Source organism: Acomys russatus, chromosome 10 (assembly GCF_903995435.1).
Source record: "Acomys russatus chromosome 10, mAcoRus1.1, whole genome shotgun sequence".
NCBI classification, from domain to species: domain Eukaryota; kingdom Metazoa; phylum Chordata; class Mammalia; order Rodentia; family Muridae; genus Acomys; species Acomys russatus.
The window spans coordinates 49300155-49327489 of record NC_067146.1 but is presented as its reverse complement, the minus strand read 5'-3'; the positions used below and the strand labels follow the sequence as shown (position 1 = coordinate 49327489).

At 43.5% G+C, this 27335-nt stretch overlaps 1 protein-coding gene across 5 annotated transcripts in view; it reads right to left on the bottom strand.

Annotated features, from left to right (window-relative positions):
• The window catches only part of Magi2 (membrane associated guanylate kinase, WW and PDZ domain containing 2), a 1455764-nt gene that overhangs the window by 41392 nt on the left and 1387037 nt on the right, over nt 1-27335 (bottom strand). For all 5 annotated transcript variants that reach the window (XM_051152089.1, XM_051152090.1, XM_051152091.1 and 2 more), the window contains one exon: nt 3479-3617. In XM_051152089.1, coding sequence (XP_051008046.1) covers nt 3479-3617 — 139 coding nt within the window. The remainder of the gene's footprint in view (nt 1-3478; nt 3618-27335) is intronic.

Genomic DNA, 27335 nt, shown 5'->3' with positions numbered 1-27335 from the left:
TAGGAGAGCAAGCAAGCATAGGAGGAAGTCTGTGGATGCTTCCAGAACTTGCTTGAGCTCTGTTCCATCTGACTCTGCTGTGTATCCGTGTAGCTATAGTGCATGTTCCAGGAGCTCTCTTAGCAAATCTCTGGATGAAGGAGTCACCCAGGGAACCTTTAAGCCTTGCCATTAATTGTTGTGAAATTCCAGAAAAAACATTTGATAGATTTTTGTCCAAGATGTAGAACCAAGCCTCTGTCTCCCTCGCCCCTCACACGTTGCTGCTCATTGCTCAGCTTACACGCTCCTGAGGGGCTCGGGTCTGCTTGGTTTATGTCTGTTCTACTTTCCTAACAGGCATCACTTCATTCCATATTTTTTGTTTCATCATCTCTAAACTAATTTTACAGACAAAGTCCACATCTTACAAGGGCAGGTTGTTAATTGCCGAGACATGTAACTGGATATTTGCTAAAAAACAAACAAACAAAAAACAAAAAAAAACGCATTCAAAGCAAAATCTGTAATACTACAATAGTAATAATATTGAAATGGAGACTCTCAAAAGTGTGCCAGATATTTAAAAGATGCCCCGTGTTGGTTAATTTGAGAATTTAAGAAGCAGCTAGTTTTGGATGGTGCTGAGAATGAGATAACGTGGACGGGGTCTTGGGTATGTGTCTTGTTCCAAAGCTGCGTTTATGTTCTCCTTAGGTAGGATTAAGGCGTAATACAGGAGTAAAAAGCAGGGTTCTTTCAACTTCTCACTGTAGATAAGCAGCTGGAGTGGCGGATGTTGGGTGTGTGGAACACACAGTGATTCTTAAAAGAGCAGGAAGCCGAGGGCAGTGAAGCGGGCCAGAGTAGCCTTGAAGAGACTGACTTGTTAGAGTATTAAGAATGGTAGTAACTTTGGATTTCCTCTCTAGGTAAATAGTCAAGTCTTGCCGTGGAGGGAAACACACCTTTAAAATGAGGTATTATTTGTAGAAGTGATAGAAGTTCCCAGGCCACTTCGGTGTCGTTGAGTCACGTGATACTCTAGGATATACAAAGTCCTTCTATTCTGGGAGTTCGGATTCTTCACAAAGGGATCGGAGTTGGTGCCATTCACCAAGCTTATGCTTATTGCCGATGTCAATACTTAAAAATGTAGTTTGTTAGATCCAAGCATAGTGGGTGGGGGCAAGGGATGAAGTATTTCCTTGTGCACAGAGCTGGCCCCACACACCTGCTGGGTGCTTTTTTCCTAACTTACCATGAGGGCCTGCCAGCTTTTTATGTAGGGACCTTCGAAGACACAGAGGTGGCTCTGAGGGCCTTTGAATGTCAAGATTTCAGCTGAGTTCAGGGCACTGATCTGCCCTAACAGCAAGGAGGTTTTCTTTCTTTCTTTCTTTCTTCCTTCCTTCCTTTCTTTCTTTCTTTCTTTCTTTCTTTCTTTCAAGATTTATTTATCTATTTTATGTATACAGTGCTCTATCTGCATGTACACCTGCATGCCAGAAGAGGGCATCAGATCACGTTATAGATGGTTGTGAGCCACCATGTGTTTGCTGGGAATTGAACTTAGGACCTCTGGAAGAGCAGGCAGTGCTCTTAAATGCTGAGCCATCTCTCCAGTCTAGCAAGGAGGTCTTAGTGGTTGTTTGTATAGTATATACAAAAAGCATTCTTTGAAACGGAAAATGACATTTTAGAAATCTTCTTGTAAATGCTGGTTTTATTTCCTCAGATGTGGGGATGAGATGAGAGCTTCTCTTTCTAGACTAGAAAGAGCTAGTCTTTCCAGTTCTTTCTGCGCTCTTGCTGGCTGGTTCAACTCAGCGGTTCTGGCCCAAACTCCTCTCCACGCTGACTGATTCAAACTGGATTCTCTTGGATTTTGACTGAATTGCTCTGCCTGGCCTCAAACTAATTCTGGCAATATGTTATAATTTTCTGGCTCCTTCTCATTCTCCAGCTCATTCTGTCTTCTTTGCAACCTATCTTTGTAAAACTGTCCCAGTAATCAAATCTATGTAAAAAAAAAAACCAAACCAAACCAACAACCTCCAAAGCTTCCCTCCCCCCCCCCCCTCTCCTGCTGCTGCTGCTGCTCTTAAGGAGCCTTTCTTCCCTGTCTGTTCTCATGAGAGCTGGGTGTATCCTATCTTTGACTCATTCTGTCAGATCTTTCTCTGATTCGTCACTTTGTCTGCCCCTCAATTAGCCATCACCTTTAAACATGGCTGCTTCCTTCTATAAACTAATCTTACCTTCACTGTTTGGGACGAAAGGTGTGTACTAGGGGCATGTCTGTATTCCAGATAGATTATACTGTAACCTACAGCCTGTCTGTATTCCAGCTGGATCACATAGCCCTAGAAGTTCATTGGATGTGAACCCTTGCCAGAGCAACCGTGCTGTGGATAAAAATTCCTCTACACTTCTGGGTAAGAAATGGGGTGGCGACAGTTATATAGCTGTTAGATATGAAGTGACCACTGAGGCCTGCAGTTAGTTCCTATTGATAATCTGAATGGCATTAGGTGTGGCTCTTCACTGCTGTCTGTTTGTCTATCTCTGATGCTCCCTGGGAAATACTTCTATTTTGTTTCTTAAGGTGCTAGGGATAGAGCCCAGGGCCTGTGTGTGTTACACCTGTCGATGTCCCTGGCACTGAGAATATTTTTAAAGATTAGGTTGGGTTTTGAGGTTTTTATGTAAGAACTGCTCAGCTGCATCAGCTACACTGTTTACACTGTCGGTGATGCCTGGAACAGGCTTCTGGGGGGGGGGCCAACAGCTTTGAATACTCTTCAGAGCAAACTGTGCCTTAAAATGCACTCTGGAGCCTTCTTCAACTCTGTCTAGGGATCAGGATGTAGCTCTTAGCCAGTGCCATGAGCACTGCCACGCTTCTGTCATGACAATAATGAACTAACCCCCTGAAACTTTAAGCAAGCCCCCAATTAAATGCTTTGTTTAATAGGAAAAAGATAATAATGAAAATCCTTCCTCAAAAAAGAATAAGAAGGGATGACTTTTTTTGGGACAATCTCTAAATGCCAGGGAAGTAAAGCCATGCAATGAGCTGAAGTTAGCGTTTTAAAGTTCCACACCCTGACTACTGGCTCCGGCTCACCCCCTGGCCCAGTTTAGTAATCCTATAGGACTGTCTACAGCGTGGGTGATCTTAGAGAAAAATTGGTAAGCTACTGCAGACTCAAATGAACAGAGCACTATCAGCCGGATCATAAAGGTTCCACGTACAAGTGGTGTTGGTTCTCCCTGCACACTCAGAGATGCCCTGTCAGCGCAAACGTTTGCTACTTTAAACATTTCCTAGTTTCATGAGCTAAAGGAAAGGTTCACACACATGCATCTCGGGCTTAGGTCGACATGTGCGCTTAGCCATCTACCGACAGTAAGTGCCGATTCTGGTAGCAATAGAGGACTGACGTAGCTTTACATGTGCAGGTTTGTAATACACAGAGAGAGCTTTGAAACGCACCATACTCTGGGACTTGCCCCGTGCCTCGTTTCAGCAGCAGCCTCACTCTTCTTCCTCCCGATTTGATGAGCTCTATCGCTCTGGCGTGCGTCATGTCTCTTGTGCTTTCCCCGTTGATTTCAATGATTTGATCTCCTACCTGTCAATTAAAGAAAAATGAGGTCAGGCAAAGATGGTTTGCATGTCCAACTAGTCAAGAATCATCCCATCTCCAAACAGCACCCGGGCCGTTTGTCTGCCTTGTTGTAGAGGCTCATCCCTACCTACACTTAGAATCTGACTAACTTGAACGTGCCGCTCGTAGCTACCTGAGATGACAGAGGCCTTAGCTAAAATGCTGGGCATTAAAAAACAATTGGAAAGTAGATCCACTATTACAATTCAAAATATCCTGGCAGCTTTGCTTGAATCAAGAAGTAAATATTCTAGGGCTTTTTCATCGATCATATTGTCAGCTTCTGGCTATGTGCGGTATCTATTTAGCACGTTGGAAGGAATGATGAGCTTTTGTGCTTCTCTGGGAATTTTTGCTATGCACCATTTAGATTTCCCCGGGTGCTACTGCAATACTGCCATTGTGGTAAGCTGCGGTCAGCTGATATTCTGGTTCCATGATGCGTTCTCTATCATTGTCCTGTGAGTTAAAAGGGAGACTCTCCACTCTCCACACATGACTAACGCCCTTGTGAAGTCTGTGCCATGCTCACACCTGGTTGCCAGAAGCTGTTTGGTGAAGCGACATTCCCTCTGGAATCGTCAAACATGCCCGCGCTTCATAAGCAATTCCCATTTAGTGCTGTGAATGGATATTAGGATACAAAGAGCTTCAACCACAAACATCCCATGTAACTCCTAGAGGACCATTATTGTCAGGGGCCTTTGAATGAAAATATATTGAATTTCAGAGCAAGTTATTTAAGACAAATTAGCCAGGGAAAGCACAATAAGTTGCGTTGCAAAAATTTATTATAGGAGATTTCTTTCTTTCTTCTCTCTCTCTCTCTCTCTCTCTCTCTCTCTCTCTCTCTCTCTCTCCCCCCCACCCCCTCAGTTTTTCAGGACAGGGTTTCTCTGTGTAGCCCTGCTTGTCCTGGACTGGGATTGGCCTAGAACTCAGAGATCTGCCTGCATCTGCCTCCCTAGTGCTGAGATTACAGGCGTGCGCCAACCCTCCCCCCCCAAATAGACGGTTTCTCAAAGATCGCATACTAATTAATATCTATAAAGCAGAGAGAAGTGAGAAAATCTACAGCCAGGTGGGGTAACCAGGCAGTGGGGTAGGTGGTCGCTGTCACAATGGTAACAGGGTATTGCAGTGTAAACCCCAAGACATTAAGCAAGGAAGTGACAGTTCTGTCTAAAGAGGATTCTCCAAGACGCCTGGTACCCGTTCCAATATAATAGCAATAAGAATTTCCCTTCATGCGCATGGTGGCCTTCAGAGGCATGGGTTGGGGTCAGCGGAAGAGGATGGTATCATTTTTGTGGTGCCGATATTACAAGGGATAACTCAGAAGACTGTGCTAAACTAAACCGTAATGTCTCTGTGCTGGCTAGTTTTATGTCAACTTAAAGCAAGAGTTATCTGAAAGGAGGGAACCTCACTGAGAAAATGCCCCGTTGAGATCCTGTTGTAGGCATTTTCTTAATTAGTTAGTGATTGGGGGAGGGCCCAGCCCATTGTGGGTGGTGCTGTCCCTGGGCTGGTGGTCCTGGGTTCTATAAGAAAGCAGGCTGAGCAAGCCATGAGAAACAAACCCATAAGTAGCACCCATTCGTGGCCTCTGCATCAGCTCCTGACTCCAGGTTCCTGCCCTGCTTGAGTTCTTATCCTGACCTCCTTCGATGATGAATCAAGATACGGAAGCATAAGCCAAGGCAACCCTATCTTCCCTGGGTTGCTTTGGGCATGCGTTTCATAACAGCAATAGCAACTATGACTGAGACAGCCTTTCTTCGCATTTCCTTAACTGCCACTTTTCCTAGGAGGCAGGTGCTGTGTCCTGGAGCCAAGTGGCTTGTGAGGGACGGTGCATCTACATTATCAGCAAAAGGGTGAACACTTCTTCACCCTCAATGGAAACATCAGGGTGTGCTATTAAATTATGGAAAACTGGAGGCTCAACAGAGTCACCCAGAGAAGGCCTCTTGGTTCTTTCTTCTGCATGTCCTGCTCATGCCCAGCTAGTTACTGGACACTTCACCTGGATATCCAGCAGGTGCACTCAGCAACATCTGAACTCACACCAAAGCAGATTCTCTCTCAGTGTTTAACCCTTTAGGGATTAGGATTCCCTGTCCTTGGCAGGACAGGAGAAATTATGGGGACATAGGAAGGAAAAAGACCCTGGAATCTGGATAAAGCCTTTTGCTGACTGAAAAGCAAGAATTCTAACACAATTAAATGTTGCTTAAGGCTTCTCTTTCCTCTTACCTATAAAACTACAATTTTCTAGGAATCTCACCAGGAGTCTCATTTACAGAAAAACATACATCCTAACCCTGGGCAAACCCTGGTGGCTTCTGGTTTTATCAGATGGTAATCCCATCTGGAGCAACCCTGTCATCTCACTTGTTAACAGAGAAAAGAAGAAGGGATATTTCCTAGAAGCCCTGTGAGATGTAATTTGAGAGCCACCAAATGGCAAATGTCGACTGTTGAGACAAATGATGGAGTTTCTCCCTTGAGGCCACCACACCCACACTTCAGTATGTTTTATCTTTTCCTTGAGTGCCCTCCTTTTAATCCTTTTCCTTAAAATCTATGCCAAGAATGCCTTTTAATAAACCTTGACAAGCTGGATCCACACTCCCAGGTGTGCTTGATGCTTCCATTGGGCACATTTCTATTTTTAAAACCCACCAACTCTGCTTCATAATGGCTCATTCTGAAACTCTTTTTGGAAGCCAAGAGCCCTGGGTTCCTAAGAGGTAAAGGGAACATGGTAGGCTGGTGAAGACGATCGTGTGGGGCTGTGCCCATCTCTGCCACCACTTATAGTATCACCATTCATACAAGCCGGCAGTGGGGGTCATGCTGGACTCCTTAAAAATAAAAGTTTATTACTATTTTATTTGTGATTGTGTGTGTGTGTGTGTGTGTGTGTGTGTGTGTGTGTGTGTGTTTTCCATGTGTTGGTAGAAGCGAGAAGAGAGCATTGGATCCCCTATTGCTGGAAGTATAGATGGTTGTGCATGCCTGGCATAGGTACTGGGTACCAAAGTTTGGTCCTCTGTAAGAGCAGTGAGTGCTCTTACCTGCCGAGCCACCTCCATGGCTCCAATATTCCCTTTCACAATGCAGCATCTCTGCCACTGTTCCGACTCTCTTACACACCCAGTTGTACACCAGCTAATCTTGGCCTGTACCTGGATCAGTTCAGTGTTCTCCAACCCAGCTCTGCTCCAGTCTCAGCACAGTCATTCTTCCTTAGGGAGGAAGCATCAAGATTCTCTTTGCCTTCTCTTCCTCATAGCCCCACACGTCCCAAGCCCAGCCTAAACACCTTCTGTTCTGGGGTGCCTTCTGCAAGACTGTCAGTCTTCTCACACTAACGTTTCTAGCCTCTTCATGAGGCACGGCTATCCCTCTGTTAGAGGTTCCCTCCAAGACTCTGAGTGTCTTCATTCAATAAGCAGTTTTTAATGAACACTTATTATGTGCCAGAGTGTGCCATAACACTTATTATGTCCACTGATATGGAGTGATATGGAGACAAATGCTACAGTTTCTATTTGCAACACTCTTGTCTGGTCAACATGCACTGTATCTTGACGATGACACTTGCACCCATAAATCACGAAGGGAGCAGAGAGAGGGACATTGACCCCAGAATGAAGTGTTCAGGAAAGGGGTCAAGAAGGACTTCTCGGCAGTGGCAACATCTCAACTGAACTTTGAAGTGTCGAGAGAAGCTGTCCAGATGGAACGACACATTCTAGACAGAGAGCATCATATACTAGACCTGAGCATTTGGGAGCATTCTGTTTCTTGGGATGGTTCAGATTTCAGTTAGCACTCAGGAATTTGGGGTTCACTTTAAAGGCATCGCCTAGGCACTGGGCACTTGAAGCAGGAAGTAAACTGATCCGAAAGCGGCTGGTAGTTAGAGGTTTCTCTGAGTAGAGTGGGAAGATAGGAGTTGATAGGGTGAGCTGGGGGCTATTACTGTTATCCACCCAAGTGAGACACTGTAAAGGAAGGATTCTACTTTTAGGTGTCTCCTTCCTTAAGTGTTAATCCAGCGGGTCAGGTCAGGAATCAGATTTGGAGACCTCCCCTGGGAGGGCAAGTTCACCTTAAGATAATGCACCTTTCCTTCCCAGAACTGCCTGCATTCCCCCCCATCCCCAGCCCCCCTCCGCCCCTTCGCAGTCCTATAAACAGCCACAAGGCTTGGCTGGGTCTGCTGGGGTGGGGGAGGGGTTCCTTATGAAGAAATGACTTATTTCTTCCTCCTCCTCCACCTCTTTCCCTATATTTCTCTAACTATTTTTTTTTCAGAACTTAAGTATAATTTTAAACTCCTTAACCAACACTCCGTCCCCTGCCCCTTTGTTTTCCTCCTAAAGCACCCTTCTGTGCCTTGTGGCTGACCTCTATGCCAGCTCTCCTTCTGTATTTCCCTCCCCCAGGCAGTGTGAAACTCACCCCTTGCTTGCCCTGGGGGTTCTCTTTACATTCTAATGGATTATCCTCAGGCTTCTGTTTGAGTCTATATGTTGTAGACTTTGCCTTTTGGCTTTGTTCTTAAACTATGAGACTAAGGCCTGGATAGGGCTCCCTAAGTTTCTCTGGGTATCATATGATGGCTTTTCTAGGACTACCTAAGATTTCTGGTAACGCTTCTTTCCTACCTTTTCACCTTTTGGATATTTAGTTGCCTGCACCCTCAGGTGGCATCAACCATAGGAGGTGCTGGGGACAGAAATGCGGGCGGCTAATGAGGGAGGGACTGGGGCCCTTGAACTGGGGTAACTGGGTGAGGCGCCATGTATATTTGTGGGTGAAGCGTTTCTAGTGCCTCGTTCTTGCAAACCTACCCCCAAATCAAACCCTGTAATCTGATGTTGCTGCCTTAAGGCTGATGGTTTGACACAAAATTGTGTGTAAGAGGAAGGAGGGCAACAGTGGTATCGGGCTGTGCGCTTTGCAGTCCGGCTCCATATGGGAATGTAGCGAGGTTGAGACACATGGACGGCTCCTTTCTGTTGTGTTTTACTTTTATTCCCCCTCTTGCTCACAGCAGTGTAGGGGAGGAGGGGCGTGGGAGGTAGAGAATGGCAGAAGGGCTGCGCAGGGTAGGTAGGGCTAATGCACCTGGGAGTTGCGGGGGGGGGGGGGAGACTTGAGATTGTATTGTCAGAGTGTGCGGGAGGCTGGGGTCTGCTTTGTTCAGCACATCGTCATAATTCCAGTGTTCTGGGTAGGCTCCAAGCAAAGGAAGAAAGGAACGACACTGCTACCGGTTGAATCAAGGTTCCTTCGTTCCCGTCTAAGTAGCTTTCAATCTCTCCCACATCTCCTCGTTCCAGGGTATGGGTGAGGGATAGCCCACCGCCCCCCCCCCCCCGTCCTGGGTTGGTGTGGTATGTGGTTTATGTGTGTGTCTGTACATGCAGAAGTCTTCCTCAATTGCTCCCCCATCTTATTTTTTCAGAGAGGCTCTCTCATGGAACCTAGATTTCATCAATTTGGCTCGATTGGCTGGCCAGGAGTCCACAGGAATCTGCCTGTTTCTACCTCTTTAGCACTGGCATTACAGGTACATACTGCTGTGCCTGAACCTTTTATGTTGGCGTTGGGGATCTGAAATCAGGCCTCGTGGCTGTGCAGTAAGCATATTACTGCACAGAGACCTGATTTCCTTCCTTGTTGGGAGAAACAAGAGTCTGAGAATACTCAAGGTATTACTAAATTTAGAGAAAAAATTCCTTAGGGGTGGAAGTGTTTAGTGTTAGGATGGAACACTTCTGTTTATAGTTATACAGTGTAGTCTGGGTACCTTGCAAAACGGACCAACTCATTTGGAGCTAGGCCAATAGTAAGAAACAGTCCAGCCCCAGTATCAAGATTCCTGTCTTTTCCTGTACCAGTGTGAATGACAGAAAGGTTGACTTTCCGTGTCCTTCCAATTCAGCTGTATGTGTAATAATTTTAACTGGAACTCCCTAAGCAAATGCAGGATGTAAATGCCTTCTTTTTCCTCCTCCATACCCATCCGTATAAAAAGATGGACTTGTTGGTGGGAGATGGTCCCTTATTACTTTCTGATCTAACTTCACTCCAACTTCTAGTGTGGGCTTCCAAAGCATCATTTTCCTGTTTCATGAGATGAAGAATTAATATGAAATCTATGGTCTGCCAGAATGAGGAAAATGGCCCACAGTGTCTGTGTTCTTTTTCTATACACTCTCCATTGTCTTCAACTGAGATACTTGACTAAAATGAAACTTTAAAGATTGCCGCATGTCCTTAGAGAATTTTAAGAATGTTGTATCCCAGAATTCAGGAGGTAGGGAAACAGGAAATGCAGGGATGGAAGGAGGGAGGGATGGAAGGACGGAGGGGTGGTGGTGAAGGGGTGGGGGGATGATGCGGTAGAGGAGTAGAGGGATGGAGAGAAGGAGGGGTGGAGGGAAGGAGGGATGGAGGGGGGGTGGAGAGAAGGAAGGGTGGATGGGTGGGGGATGGGGGATGGAGGGAGGAAGGGAAGAAAAAGGCTTAATCCAGGCAGAGGTGACTCAGGGCTCATGTGTGGTCTGTAGCTTTGTGTAGTTCAAGGAAATATTAGAACATTAACCAAGGGATTTAGAAATATTCTTATCTGTGGTTTCCCTTGGGGCAACTAACAACCTTTAAGCAAAGCTGACTTGGTGCAAGGCATGCTGAGATGTGCACGGCCCTGCAACACAGCCTATTAAATCTCATTTGCCCCCATCTGCTCCAGGTCCCACGTCACATTTGCTTGAGGCTGTGTAGGTCACATTCTTTTTCCTCTTCCTACTAGGAGGTCAAGGCAGGCAAAGGCTCACTTTCAGACCTCAGGTGATTAATAATTCAGGTGTGAAAACTTTCAGCTCCTAAATGTCTATAGCTGTGCGCATGCACGCACGCGCGCGCGCGCGCGCGCACACACACACACACACACATTTTTGGTTTGGGGATAGTCTCTCTCTCTCTCACTATCTTATTCAGGCTGTTCCCTAACTCTGCATCCTCCTGATTCGGTCTCCCAAGTGCTGCGATTATAGGGGTGCATATCTGCACCCAGCTCTGGATGCAGACATGTAGCCAAGTCATACAGAAAGTATGTGGTTTGGTTCAACAAATCTTTATTAGAAGTACACTAACTACGGAGCTCATTTCAGGTTCCTCATGGCCATCTGCATAACCAGGCTTAGCAGGATTTGTTTGTTGGTTTGTTTGTTTGTTTACTTAGTTTTTGAGGTAAGGTCTCACTACGCAACCTTGGCTGGTGTGGAACTTGCTGTATAGACCAGGTGAGCTTCACGTTTATAGAGATCTGCCTACCCCTGCCTCTGAGAAGGCTAAGATTAAGGGCCTGTTCCACCATGGCCAGCTGGTATCAGATTGTCATCAGCTAACAGCCCTTATCTGACTGTTACACAACAAGAGCTTATTTTTGCACAACGGTCATAAGTGAAATGACCTCAGCGTATAGTCCAGTGTGAGAGGCTGGGCTTCTTTAGAACGCATGGCACACCCACAGATGACAGACAACCTCAGGGCCTTACATGCTGCTTTCCCCACTAACTCTGTCACTTGCACCTGTTACACTTCCTTGACAAGTAGGTCCTCAGCTGATCAGGCTTGAGGCAATGCGCGCTTGGTTTGGTTTTCAGTTACAGCCCATGTATCCCTGCTCGAGCTATAGAGAATACGCATACACCTCAGGTTTCCTGGAGATACTGCCTTGAGCAACTCCAGTCAAACTGTAACAATTTCTATAGTATTCGCAGGAGACCAGTTGAACAAGTTAGAAACAAATCCTAAAGCTGACTTGGATGGCATCATAAAGTGCTAGGGGGAAAAAAAAAAGAACTAGGGTCTTCATCGCTCCAGGTAGCACTTCTGGTACTCACACAGGAGGATGCAGGCTACTCTGACGGAGCAAGAGACAGACTGTGGACAGTGGACAGTGATTAGATGTATTAGTGTTTGCCTGCCTGCCTGTTTGTCTGTCTGTACATATACTATGTGCGTGCCTAGTGTCTGCGGTAGCCAGGAAAGGGCACGTGTGCCCCTGGAATTATAGTAATTGGTGGTAGCCAGCCAACATGTGGGTTCTGGGAATAGAAACTGGGTCCTCTTTAAGAGCAGAAAGTGCCCTTAAATAGAAAAGGGCGGTTTTCATGATTGACCTCTGTTAGACTTTCCATCACTCTTACTATTTCCATCCTCTTACTATTCTAAAGTGCTAGAATCAGAGTCCAAGGCCTCACACATGGTAGGGCAAACACTTAGCTCTGCACATATCTCTAGCCCTGTTATATGCTACTTAGGAAACAGAGTGAACGTATTTTCGCAGGGGTTGCACCAAGTGTTTTTGTTAACCATCTCATCCCTGACATTAGACTGTAATTGAATTAGACAGGAACCAGCTACCCATCACATGGCCTGGTTCTTGTTATGCACTGGACAGGAGCCCATCAAAGGCTCTGCCAAAGGGAAACCTTTGGACCCAACTGGAAACGGAAACAAATGTTTGAGAGTGTTCAAGCTGTGCATTTTATTTGTCTCAATTAACGTATAGGTGGAAAGCTGAGGTTCTTTCTCTTTTTAATCATGTCCTAGACAGAGGAATCATTTAAAAGGGAAACTTTCCACTACCTCAAGAAAAATTTGTCCTAGTAGAAACGTGAAATGACCCTGCAAATGTGCAGAGTCCTTGATCAAGCCTACACCGGAGTGCACACCAGCCTAGCAGGGCCTGGAGGTGAGGAGGCCACAGTGGGCTTAGAAGTTATAAGCCACTGTAGAATTCTGAGGGGCTGACACAGGCTGTGGGTGGCGTACCATCTTCTGTGCTTTGATTATTTGAGGTTTACCCTTTAAAAAGATGCAGTCACAGTTCAAGAAAACTTGAGTCTTTGACTTGAGTGCACTGCTCTGTAGCCGAGTGCTGCTGGGGCTAGACATTCTAGCTAACAGGCTGCCCTTGGCAGCAAGTCAGGGAGTGCTCTGCCCAAAGGCCTCCGTTTCTCATTCAGTTTTTTTTTTTAAGCCTCTAAATTTAAAATTGTGGAAATGTGAAGAAAATTCAGTATCCCTATTGTAGAAGCAGTGAACCCTTAAATGACAACTCGGTCATTGTCACCAAAGTTTCCATTTTCCCTTGGCAAATATTCCAGACTCCAATCTTGTACACAGATAGCCTTATTAGACTGTTTATAACTGCACATACTCTCCCAGAACCCTTACTTGTGGGTGATGCCCTACTTCTGAAGTTCTCTCTTCTGGCTTTGTGTACGTTCTCCGGGTCAGCTCTTCCTGACATGGAGGATTTGAGAGCGTTTCTCTTTTCCGTCCTTTTGTAGATGTGGTTTCATTGCTCTGCCTGCCTGTTTTCCCCTTTCATTTCAGATGCCTTCATCTTACCCATCCATTAAGACCAACCTAAGCTATCGTCTCAGCCAGGAGGGGCTTGTGGGAGGGGTCCCATCAGCCTTGGCTGTGAGCCTTTCCTGGGCATTTCTTTAGAAGAATTTCCTTTTCTTGTACAGTATTGTAAGCTTCTCAGCAGCATGGGCTGTTTAACCGATACATGCATAAATGGATGAAGGAAGGGATTTTTTTTTCAGATATTTCACTTGATTCTATGATCCCTTTTACTTAAACTGAACTTAATTAAGGTTTATAATTATTTTTCTTGGCTTTATAGTATATGAATATGCTTTGACCCAGATTAAATGTCATACATCACACACACACACACACACACACACACACACACACACACACACACGTATACATTCATACATACCTTATAATTTATAAATACAACATACTGCTAATTGTAGTAATCATTTTCCTCCTCCTCACCATTATGGTAGAAGAGAGAAAAGGAACGCAGTAGTGAACTGCACAAGGAGTCGAAGAGGGAAGCAGCTGGCTGACTGCGAAGGGTTACGTGGGAAACAGGGCAAACACCTGTCTGTGGAACCATTGCTGCGAGGCAAAAGGCTCTTCTTGCATGGCTAAGTACTGCCATACAGGAGTTCTTACAGGACAGGGATGCTATTTTGATTTCATGAGTTTTAGATGAAATCTTTAGGAAGAGAGTCTCGTTGAGGGCTTGGCATTGAGTTAATACAAAGAAGTCACCACAAGTGTGGCAATAGATGTGCATGCGAAGACCGGAAACAGTTTCTACACAGGGAAAATAAATACAAGCAGCCCCATTGCACTTTAAGATGCTTCTTTAACTGTTCAGGCAAGAAGAGACTGGATATTACCTTAAAATCATCTGCCTGAGCAGGGAGAGAAAGCTCTCATTGGCAGCCCGGGTAGCAGCTTCAGCTGCTGCTCGGAAGTCACTTGTGTTTGTCATGAAGCCAGTCTGCCTAGCTGATTGAAAAATAAACAAAGAGAAAATCCCAGAGGAAACCTTGACTGTGGATGGCGTGTAGGCTATCATTTTCCTCCCCTGCATGTGATTGAGAGCAAAAGAGTGCATTATTCGGCACACTTGCCTAATCAGATATACTTATTTTCCAGAAGGGATCACCAACTGGGCTGTGAGCAATGGCTACTCTTTTGGCACATGATAATAATTCTAGTTTTGCTGAAGCCAGCCATCTTTCATATTGCATTTACATAGGGACTCTCTGTAACTGCGCCAGTTCTAGCCCTGACGCAGAAGCTATGCAGGTTAGAGTGCAAACCGTATATCAAGATGGGTAGCCATGTATAGCAGCCAGCTACAACCTTGAGGACAATTTAATGAAGGGATTTTAGAACCGTGGATGGGGAGAAAATAAAAAGGGCCACGGGGGCACCAGTGTGTGTAAGTAGAGTGCCACTGTTGCCACCCCCAGCCTCAGAGACCCCCGAGGAAGGAGAGAGAAGTTGGTGGGGTCAGGAAAGAAAACCAGGGGAGAGAGGCTGCCTGCCTGGAGTTGGAGCTGCAGAGAGAAAAAGTTCTGCTAGGCCCAGAGCTCAACTTCAGGGAGCAGTAGGGAAAGAAAGACAACCAGTTGCCTGTGTAGAAAGAGCATAGAGTCATGTCACCTTCTACCCTCCAGGAATTCCACATCTGAATTCCTGAAAGTGGTGAATAAATGACTTTATATGGGAAAAGAACATTGATTGTGTGTGTGTGTGTGTATACATATATATACATATATGTATATACACACATATAACAATACAATATATTTGTATATAGAATATATTATATATGACATATGCAATCTATCATTTATGTATCTATGTATCTATCTATCCATGTATGTATGTATGTATGTATGTATGTATGTATCTATCTATCTATCTATCTATCTATCTATCTATCTATCTATCTATGGTCTGCAAAACTGTTTGATCTTGCTCCAGTCTGGAGCAAGAGTGAGGTCGAGATGTATCCAAACTCTGAAAATCTTGTCCTGAGACTAGCATGAGTAGGAATGCTTCCTCCTTGCTGTGGGCCTGCATATCGCAATGCACACAGCCTTGTGACCCCCACCTCTCCCACCCTGAGGTAGTCACATAGCCTGGTGGCCAGGTTAAACTTCCTCTCTTCTTATAAGGACATGTCCAGCAGGCACTTGGAATTCCTCTTCATGCAAATGAAGTATTCCTAGCACCTCAGCCCAGCCAATGACGTACATTCACTCTGAAAACCTCTACCAACTCCTCAATAAAGAGAGCTGTCTCACTGAAAACCGTCTCTGGAGAAGGCTGTTTCTCCTGCTCTCATGCTGACCAAGATCCTGCTTGTACTCCACCCACCCTGGCCAAGCTTTTCTCCCTCTAGTCCAGCCTGGTGTGCAATGTGTCCAGACCTGGGCCAGCATCTATCTATCTGTCTATCTGTCTATCTATCTATCTATCTATCTATCTATCTATCTATTGCTAGGGATGAAATATGAGACCTTGTACTTTACTACTGAATGACATTCTAGACCCCATTTTTTTCTAGATCAGGGACTGAACTTAATGCTTCACACATACTGAAAGTAGACTCTACCACTGAGCTGGCTGAGCTTTACCTCTAGTCAACCTTAAGGATCATGAGCTGGGATATGCTGGAATACCTGGGTGGCATCAATGAAGCCCCAAGAGTGAAGATCTAAGAGAGATGGAAGGACAGAAGCAGATCTCAGAGAGGAGAGAAGATGCTGAACGGATGGGTCTGGGCATGGAGGGATGGGCTAGATTTCAAGGCAAGCAGGTGGCTCAGGACACTGGGGAAGGCAACGTTTCCTCTGGAAGCCTGTTGAAGAATCCAGTGCTACCAGCTTGATGTCTGCCTTCTAGCCTAGTGAAACGATTTGGACTTTTGACCTCTAGAACTGTGAGACAGTAAGTTTGCATAGTTTTCAGCCACCACATCTGTGGTCATTCCCTATAGCACGAATACAGAAACAATGCACATAGTCTTTTTCTGCTGGCATTTCTCAGGGGCAAAACCTAATATGTACTGGAGGCCAAGAGCTTTGGGGTGATCCGGATGTAGCCATCACCCCAAGGGCACTGCATAGGACAGGGAGGGAAAGGAACAGAAGTGAGTAGGAAGGAGGAATAAAGGAAGAACTGACATTGGGGTTCAGGAGACGCAGGGTGGGGTAGACAGCAAATGACTATGACAGGTGGGGTGGCAGGTGAGGGGATTAAGGAAAAATCCAAGAGCAAGATGGAAGATGTCAAAGTCAGGTGGTGTCTTCTTTTCCCAACTCGCATCTGAAAGGTGGTTCTTAGGAACCTTGCTGTGCTGTATTATTTAGTTTCAACCCTAGGTATCCCTTTAAGCTCCTTTGCTGGAAAATCAGTGCTATTGGTGGATTTTGAAATTGCTCAAGACCTCAGAGCTCTCCTTGCATCTAGCCATTGGCCATTTCCTTATACTGTACTCTCACCTTTCCTCTGTAGTAGCTTTTTTTCCCTTCTAGTCTCCACTCCACATTCACCGCACCTCCCCTCCCCTCTTTTCTCTGCCTACATGGTCACCAAGGCAGCACCACGGTCATGGTGTGATGGTTATGTAGCTCACTTCTGGCTTTATGTTCCTTCTCTTCAAATACCTACATTCATTCTCTTATTCCTTGAACAGACTTGGGACTACACGGCTCCTATGAACCTTGAAGCCTCCAACATAGCTTAGTCTCACCCTTCTCCTGTGTTCAGCTGTCTGGCCCATTTCTTTCCTTCCTGATTTTCCAACTGGACTCCCCTCCCCCTTTTTTTTGCCATTATGTTCAGCAAACCTTATTATTTTTGCTAGTTTTCCTGGTCTTTTAACTTCACTGTTTAATCATGGCCACTCTCAAGGTTCTAATCCGTTCTCCGTGAAGCCATCACTGACCATTGTAGGGACAGTTCCTCCTCCCCTCCCTCTGGTCCCACTGCACTGTAGCTTGCCTCTCTTATAGCACTCAGGGCATTGAAGCCTCTGGTGTTGACATATGTGTTTTATTCCTCCCACCTCTCAACCTACTAAATTATAAGCTCTTGGAAAGTGGAATTGTGTCTTTGTACTTCTAAGTAGTAGTGCTGTTTTGCTTAGGAATAACAAAGAGTTAAATCTGCTTATAGAAAGGGACAAAAATTAGCCCTGTTCCCACTGGTGGAAGAGGGAGATACTGAAGAGAGGTGACGGTGTGTGGGAGAAGGAGAGGAGGCCAGGAGGGCACAGTGCCTTGTGGCAGTCAGCGCCTTAATGTTTTGCGCTACTAATAAATGTACATAGCATGGGGTAAGGGCTTCATGAAGATTTCCTAAATAAATACATATGTACTTGACTCTAGGCAAAATTTAGGTTGACTTCTGTGAGAACAAGCCCTCAGATATTTCTAATACTCATGACTTTAAGAAGGTACAAACAGTTATACAAGTGAAACCAACACGATCTTTTCTGGCTTGCAACGAGAGGCAAACCTGCAAGGGCAATGCTTCGCCAGCAAATCTCAGAAGGAAACAGCCACAAGGTGGAGGCATCCAGTCGCTTTTAGCATTGCCGTGTCTGCTCACAAACTGTGCAAGCAGACAAGTGATGGTTTCTGTGAGCAGCACTGGCAATAAACCCCTATGTAACTTCTAATTGTGCTCTGCAGAGTACAGGTAGAGAGCATGCTCTGGGTTTTTATAGTATCTCTTGTGGCATTTAGCCCATGTATGTCTGTGCGTCTCTGCATGTGTGTGTGCGTGTATGTGTAGGCAGAAGTGGGCAGAAGTGATTTGCTGATAAATATGGTGGGAAACAAGGAGAGGGAGCAGCTGGCAATGCTTATTATTCTCAATGCACTGCTATGGTCTTGGATGAGGTTTCCAAATTCATGTGCAGGAAACCTGATTCCCAGCGCATCAGTGACGGGGACAGGGCCTCTTCTCAGGGTGCTGCTTAGGTACCGAGAGCTCCATCCTGCTGAATGGATGGATAAGAAGGGCCCTTGGAGCGGGGTTGTGCCTTTGCCTTCTCCTCTGCAGACAAAGAAGAGAGCCCACACCAGGTTCTGGCACCTTCATCTTGGACTTCTGAGGCCTTACCACAAAAAGAAATTGTGGTTCTTCCTAATGCCGTTCTCAGATAGTCTACTGTAGCAACAGGGAGACACCCAGAAATCATACACAGCAGTGGGGGGTGGGGGGGGGGAGAAGGAGTCCACCTTTCTACCTCTGGTTTTGATTTCTCTTCCTTTAAGTGAGTACTAGAGCTTTAGAAAAAGGCAGGGAACAATGAAAGTGCATTGTTTATAGTGGGGGGGGGGGACAAGGCCAGTGGTAGGGTCTCTGATTCTGTCCAGTCCTTCTGAAGATACTTTAGTGCCCTCAGCAAGGGGAAAAGACAGTGTTCTTCATACTGGAAGGAGATATAGCCGAGATGCTTACGTTCGGTTATTTACCTTTGGGGCTGTACTGGCCAATGTTGTGTCAACTTGACACAGTCAGAATTGTCAGTAAGGAGGGAGCTTCAGTTGAGAAAATGCCTCCATAAGATCCAGCCATAGGCAGACCTATAGGGCGTTTTCTGAATTAGTGACTGATTGGGGGAGGGCCCAGCCCATTGTGGGAGGTGCCATCCTGGAGCTGGTGGTCCTGGGTTCTATAAGAAAGCAGGCTGAGCAAGCCATGAGGAACAAGCCAGTAAGCGGCACCCGTCCATGACTTCTGCATCAGCTCCTGCCTCCAGAATCCTGCCCTGGATTCCTTTAATGATGAGCAGTGGTGTTCAAGAGTTCAAGCCAATGAACCCTTTCCTCCCCACGGTTCTTTGGTCATGGTGTTTCATCACAGCAACAGAAACCCTAACTAAGACAGGGGTATTGCTTTAAGACAAGAGGGAGACGTGAGCAGAGCACGCTATCTGTTTGAAAATGACATAATGAAACGCATTATTTGGTATAATTGAAATAGGCTAACAAAACATACACACTCATGTATCTCCAATGGCTCCAACACTCAGCCTATCCAATCACGAGTGAGCGTTCAGCAGATGTGGAGTGAGGACAGCTGTAATTGGGCCGAAGCCTTGTCAGCAGCGAATGGCTCTCTCTGGCCTTGATCAACAGCACCATGCATGCCCTTGTGCGCTGGTTGAACTGTATACAAAGATACATAAACTGGAGGAATCACAGCAGTAACAGGCACTGGTGTCTACTGTCTTGGCCACGCATGGTCTTTCCTTAGGAGTTTAATAACAAGGCAGCTCTCCAGAGAACCTTTGCTCATAGCCATGATATTCAGTGTTAATCGGCAATGCGTGTGCTGATTATAATAATTTTTCTATTGAACTTCTGAAGCTAGATAAACAGAAAGCCAGAGGATCATTGTGTCACTGTCATTATGTTACACAAAATAAACATTATCCATTTATTTTCTTTTACTACTTAAAGTCACATATTAATTACTTAAAATTTGAAGCCAGGAATGTAGCCGAGTGTCTAAAAAAAAAAATCTTGTTTCTGTTTGAGTTAATTCAGATTGTCCATCCATGCGTGAGAACAGCTGAGCTATGAAATTGGGCGGCATGTTCTCTGGCAATAATGAGCAGATAATATTCCTTAGGAGTATGTAAGTGACATCACTATCGATAGGTTAATTGAAAGTAAAAATGTAAAGCTTTCGTAAATCAGGAGACTAAACAGCCCCTGGATTATGGGAGTTTTGCAGTGTTCTCTTTGAGCTCTTGCAGGCTGCGGCTTAGGCTAATAACTGTCTGATTAACGCAAAAGCTCTCAAAGGGAGCTTTCCCACACATAGCTTGACTCAAGTGCGTTGTCTTCGCTCTTCCTTCCTTTTAAAAACTGACTCCTGCATCTAACGGAATGCACAGGATGCTGAGTGAAGAGAAGAAACACAATTTGAAGTGAGGCATGAGAGCTGACAACAGCTGGGAGTGCTCAGCGCCCAGGACCATTTGCTTGTATTTAAGAGTTATGAGGCGAGAGCAGCTATCGAATGATTTTACTCTATCAGGCGCCGCGGCTAGATTCAAATAATTCTAAGCGCTCCGTGTCAACATCTTTTCTTACATCACCGGCTCCATGAATTTACGGTTTTGTCTCCATGAAAAATTCTCAGTCGGTTACTGAGAGGGTCAGGCAGCTGTGAGCCGCCCAGATGAAAACCACTGGGCCTTTACAGCAATGCGCACACATTCAACACAGTTCTATGGTGGACTCTTGGAGATGTGTGAGAAACTGGGTCGCATTTCATTTTGAAATGAACAAACATTAGAGTTGAATCTGGAAAAGAAAATTCTTCTGTCCCACTGGGAGCTGGTTATCCAATAACAGAGAATAAGTAAGTGCTACTGGTCCGAAGATACGAAATTAATTTTCTGCATTATTATTTAATTTGAACCATCCACGCCACTTTTGTTTATACTCTTCTTTTTTGTAACGTTTTTATACCCTTTGAGTTGACATCCTTGACAGTGTGTTAGCATTTGAGAATAAAGTGACGCTCCCTCCGTTCCCGTTTGCCACTTCCGGTTTCTCTCTCCGACTATGGCGCTGATCATTGCTTCCATTGTGCTTCTTGCGCTCTTGTGTAACCATGGGAACTGCCTCATGCATGGCTCCTCTCTGGTGGTTCACCACTGTACTGATACTTTTTTTTTTTCTTTTTTTCTTCAAGACAGGGTTTCTCTGTGTAGCCTTGGCTGTCCTGGACTTGCTTTGTAGACCAGGCTGGCTTTGAACTCATAGGGATCCACCTGCCTCTGCCTCCCGAGTGCTGGGATTAAAGGCGTGTGCCACCACGCCCAGCTTGTACTGATACTTTTGAGGGCTGGTCCCCGTCCTGTCTCAGGACAGTCCTATGTGATTAAGGACTGTGCAATGTACTTTCCTCACTGCCAAGAGGATCAGACACAAATATCTAAGTATTTATCCCCAGCTTCATCGCTCTCTCTAGAAAAACAACTCTGTAGGCTTGCTCTGATGGAGAATCCTTATTTTCTGATCACCTTTGTTTTCCAAGAACATCACACTGTTATTATAAGTGGTTTGATTAAACTGTCTCTGGCCACTGAGGCATAAATATAAAATTGATTAATTTGTCCAATAACTGCTACCAGCTGTGCTCTGTCAGCCCCTCTCCCTTCCCTGCTGGGTAGCAGTTCAATTCCATTATTTTTCAACATTTTAAGCCATTAAGAGGTATAGTGCAGCATCACAGGGGAGGCCTCCCCCCCTTACCCGCTTTGATGCACACTGGATAGACGGAAGGGTGGAGCTACTTAAATGGACGACAGGTTTTATTCTCCCATGTGCTGGGTGCTCTCTCTTCACCTCCTCAGCCTCTGGTGGGGAGCTTCATTTTCCTGGGCACAAGAGTTGCTGCTGGCAGGTCTGGCCTGCTGCCCTCTACTCTGCGTTTGATGTATGCTTCCCCCTCGCCCTGTCTTTATGACTCTGTGACACGAATATACCATAAGTAACACATAATGCTGTAATGTCTTAGAGTTTTACATAAGTACCATTACATACATGAGTCTGTAACGTCCTCTTTAAGCTCACTACTATGTTGTTGAAATGCATCCAAGTAGAAAGTATAGTTTACCCATTTAAACTACTGTATAACACTGCACTATATAAATGGCTTATTGCTTACTTTATATTCTATCGATAGCCATCTGGGACCCTCTCCTACACTGAGCACTTACAATGAAAACCCATATCACAGTGAATATTGTCTCCTGGTGTACATGAGTAAAATCAGGCTATAAACATAATGGTAAAGTTACTAACTTATAGGTAAATGTGTATATCTAAATTTATTGGATGTTGCCATTTTTCTTTCCAAAATCGCACCAATTTGTGTTACCACTACCACAAACAAGAGTTCCCAGTCTCTCGGGTGTTATTGCCATTGCTTAGAAATGCCAGTTAAAAACAAAACAAAATAAACAAAAAAAGAAATGCCAGTTTTTAATTTTAATTTTTTAGCTTTTGCCAACTTGATAGATGACAATACTATCTTGATATTTTGATTTTTATTTTCATGAAGATAAGCATCTTTTCAGATATTTTTAGTTTTTTGAAATAATATTTTTCATTCTGTACTTTTCTAACTCTCTTTTGGCTTATAGTTTTAAAAATAATAATTTATAGGCTCTTGATAGCATTCATTTATCCCAATTTTCAAATGCAAATTCATTTTTAAATGCAAGTGGTTTCCAAAAATCTTTAGGTTACACTCGGTGGAAAAAAATGATCAGAATTCAGGCTTAAGAACAATGCCTTTACTTTCTTTTCCCACTTCACTTGTGTGGTATTAAAAATTGCATTAAGTAGCAATTACTAACTCAAACATTTTAATTGCAATTTACAGACAAAGGTTTTACTACAAGTTATTCCAAAGCTGAGTAGGAGATCTTTAGAAAATGAAAAGGTTTTTTTTTTTTAAAAGAAATTAGTCATATAAATTAAAGTGGAATTATATTAACCATCATACTATTTTCTTAGTAAAATATTTGGAGAATAACTGAGTCACAAAGTAATGAAATTTTTGCCTTACATTGAATATCTTGCAATAGTGGTCCATTTAATAGTTCTTAGCCTGTTCAGAAGTGGGTTTTACTCAGGAATAAAAGTTAGAATTATAGTTTTGACCGCTGACAGAATTTTGCCTAAAACTTGGCAAACTTGGATGTGGGCCGAGTTGATGGCCAAACTCTGCCAAGACAGGGGAACCATGTCCTCAATAGTTTCTGCTTCACAAATATGGGCCAGAAGGCCAAAGATGATGCACCAATGTTTTAGAGAGTTATGGGTGACTCTCCAGGCAGCAAACTATCTGTCATTTTTTTTTTTAATTTGGAAGCTGCTAACCTGCACTCCCTGTTTACTCAAGTAATTAATTTTACTCCTTCTCAGGTCTTTGATGGGGTTGAAGACCAAATAGTTTAGGTTCACAATTAAGCTTAGTTGTTTAGGGGTTAAGCTGTTTTCAGGTCTAGATAGATGTTTTAAGTTGATAGAGATGAGATACGATAGATATCGATTTACATTCAGAATTTTAGACTCACCAAGATAGGAAAATGTTTTCTTCAAGGTTGATAAATATAAACAGCCAAAAACACTATGGAATTAAAATGAATATAATTCCTGATGGTTCTGTGGTTCTTCTTGCTGTATCTAGTTTATTTTATATATGTTTAATAATATAAGTGTGTATGTAAAAAAGAAGTAAATAATAAAAAAGAAAACAGTTTAGAATTATGTAGGAACCTCACGAAAGGACCCTCCTTTAGATTAAAATACTCTTAACATATACTTGGAAGCATCACTATGTTATGGAAAAGGTAGCGCTTTGCTTTTTAAGGAAAACACTGATGGTGTTTTATTATAAAAGTGAGGTACAAGAAATGGCGCCAATGAGAACAACTTGCTCAGGCTCTTACTCAGTAAGCACCCTTGCTCTTAGCCTAGGAAGGTCTGGCAGGCTCTCTGTCCCACTGGCCTATTGATGCCATGTTCTCTTAGATATTTCCAATGCATTTCTATTTTCTAGTTTAACTTTTCTCAGGCTAAAAGTCACTTTTACTTGGATGCCTGGGAGATAAATGGAACATTTACACTTACTGATCATCTATTTACCTTTAGGTTTGCTAGTATTTGACAAATAGTTATGTGCTTTGTTATTGGATGCCTTTACATTTATGTTTGTTGTATCTTCTTAGTAAGCTGACCACAATTCATCTATATATCTTTTTACAGTGACCTTGTCTCCAGTTACAGTTTTAACAAAGTCTGTTTTTTTTTTTTTCTGGTACATGAACAGCTACTCTGATTCTGTTTCCATTTATATGGAATATCTCTTCATCATTCCACTCATCCTACTGGTGCCCCTAAATCTTCTCAGTGATGATCACTGAAAAGTCTCCTCAAATCAGGAGAGAAAGTAGGATACTTACTCTTTTTTCTTTTTGGGATAGGATATCATGTAGCCCAGGCTGGCCTTGAATATACTACATAGCTGAGGATGGTCTTGAACTCTTGATCTTCCTGCTTCTACCTCCAGAGTGCTGGTATCATAGGAACGTACCACCACGTCTGGTTTACATGGTGTCAGGAATTAATTCCAAGGCTTCATGCATGGTAGGCAAGTAATTTTATGAATGATGCCATATTGCCAGAGGCTAGAATGCTCATTCTTATCATCTCTGTTTAGTATAGTGCCAGAAGTCTTACACAGACCAAATAGGCAAGAATATGTGATAAAAGGTATGTGAATTAGAAACAAAGAAGTAAATTTTTTTTTGGTATTTGGTATGTTTTAAAAATAGCAAATAAAGAATCTGCCCAAAAAAAAAAAAAAAAAAAAAACCCATAAGAACTAATAAATGCATTTAGTATAGTTGTAAAGCAGACAATCAACATATAAAAATAATTGTGATCCTATACATTAAGAATTAGCAAACAAAGTAATGAAGGAAACCTCATCATTTACAATGGCTTAAAAATACAATATTAAGGAAAACATTAAGCTAATTAAGTGAAAAGTATAATATACCTAATGGATTTGTGTTTCATAGTTTCTAATATATTGATAAAACTGAAGAAAATATAAATATGATGAAATATATATTCAAGTGAGAAGAAGAATAGTGATTTAAAGCCTTGCCTTACTACAAAGCTATAGTAATTAAAACTATATAAAATTATACTTGCAGACATAGAAAAGTAATTCTCCAGGCAAGTTTGTGTACATATAGCTAAGTAATCTTTATAAAGGTACAAAGAATATGCCAGGTATCTTCATGGATATGCAAAACTGGGCTTTTATACCATATAAAAAATAAACTTAAAATAAATTAAAGACTTAAATATAGGATTGGAAGCTGGGAAATGCCTGAAGCAAACACAAGGAATAAGCTTCTTGACCACTGTCTTTTGCCACGGTTCTCTGTATATGACACAAAAGCCAAAGGCAACAAGGCAAATACAAAAAACAGTACTGTACCACTTGAAGGAGGTTCTGCATGGTAGATAGCATTTAGTGAAAGGAAAAACGTACAGCAAACATTCACAACCTGATTGAAATGCAGTGAAGAGGAATTCAAAAGACATTTCCTCACAGAAAATTCAGGGATGGGCAACAGATGTATACAAAGATGCTTTCCTTCACTAGTCATCAGGGAGATGGAGATGAAGACACAGTCAGTCACATGTGTTAGGATGGCTACTATGAGAGACAAGAGCTGATGAATGTTAGCAAGGAAGTAAAGAAAGAAAAGCCTGGCCTATAGGTGGTAGAAATGTAAGCATCATGGCATGGCCATTGTAGAAAACAGTCTGGTGGTTCCTTAACCATCAAATCAAAACAATCCTCACCCCCAAAACAACCAACCAACCTACCAGCCAACCAAATGCCCAGAATCTTAGTAGATATATCTTACTTAGTGAGACATGCCAGATACAGAAAAACAAATACTGTAGGGTATCACTTTTTTGGCGACATCTACAAACGTAAGACTCCAGAAACACAAGAAAACAAAATGAGTAAATGAGTCAACAAATCTGGGCCCAGAGGGCCTATGGAGACTGATGCACCAATCAAGGACCAGGCATGGAGAGGACCCAGGCCCCCAGCTCAGATGTAGCTGATAGGCAGCTCAGTCTCCCTGTAGGACACCTCGTAAAGGGACCAGGGGTTGTCTCCAAATGAAGTCTGTTGCCTGCACTTCGATCACTTCCCCCAGGTGAGGCATCCTGGCCAGGCCACGGAGAAAGAGGACACAGGCAGTCCTGATGAGACTTGATGGCCTGGCATCAGTTGGTAAGGGAGGAGGACTCCCTATCTCTGAGGCTTAGGGGACAGGGATCGGGGGAAGAGAGACGGAAGGTGGGACTGGGAGGAGACAGGAGAGAGGGTGATGATTGGGATGTAAAGCAAATAAATTAGTAAAAAAGATTAAAAATTGTGGTTCTCAGAGGCGGAAGACTGAGAGAAGTGGTTAGATGTGAGTGAAGGGACACAACATATTTGTCATAAGACATATGTTTTCAATGTAACATATATATCTGTAGCTACAACAAATAATGTGTGATATATACAATGAACCTTGAATGTAATCAACCCCCTCCATGTAACTTTTTTTGCTGATAGATATGCTAATTAGACTGTACAAATGAATGAGCAAAGTGCGTTCACATGAACACAAAGCATTGAAAAATCTCAAGCATATATAATTCTTTGTCAGATATACCTCAGTGAAGCTGGAATTTCTTTTCTAGACTAGTAAACAAAGCAAAAGTTACCACAGAATCAAAAATAGATTGAGTAACACCACTTTACTCAACCAGCATAATTCCCAGCTACATTCTAAGTACTTACTCTTACACCCACAGATAAATATAGTTTCTCACCCCTCATCAAAGAAGAATTTCCTTTATTTTATTTTTTTAATATTTTTAAATTTTTATTAATTTATTCTTGTTATATCTCAATGGTTATCCCCTCCCTTGTGTCCTCCCATTCTTCCCTCCCTCCCCTTTTCCCCTTATTCCCCTCCCCTATGACTGTTCCTGAGGGGGATTTCCTCCCCCTATATATGCTCACAGGGTATCAAGTCTCTTCTTGGTAACCCGCTGTCCTTCCTCTGAGTGCCACCAGGTCTCCCCCTCCAGAGGACATGGTCAAATATGAGGCACCAGAGTTTGTGTGAAAGTCATACCTCACTCTCCAGTCAACTGTGGAGAATGTTCTGACCATTGGCTAGATCTGGGTAGGGGTTTAAAGTTTACCGCCTGTATTGTCCTTGGCTGGTGCCTTAGTTTGAGCGGGACCCCTGGATTTTTAAAATATTTTATTAATTTATGCATATTACATCTCAATTGATAGCCCATCCCTTGTATCCTCCCATTCCTCCTGCTTTCCCTCTATTCCCCTCCCCTATGTCTGTGACTGAGGGGGACCTCCTCCCCCTGTATATGCTCATAGGGTATCAAGTCTCTCTTTTTTTTTCTCCTTTATATAGGGTATCAAGTCTCTTCTCTCTCTTTTTTTTTTTTTGCTTTTTAAAATATATTTTATTAATTTATTCATATTACATCTCAATTGTTATCCCATCCCTTGTATCCTCCCATTCCTCCCTCCCTCCCATTTTCCCCTTACTCCCTTCTCCTATGACTGTGACTGAGGGGGACCTCCTCCCCTTGTATTTGC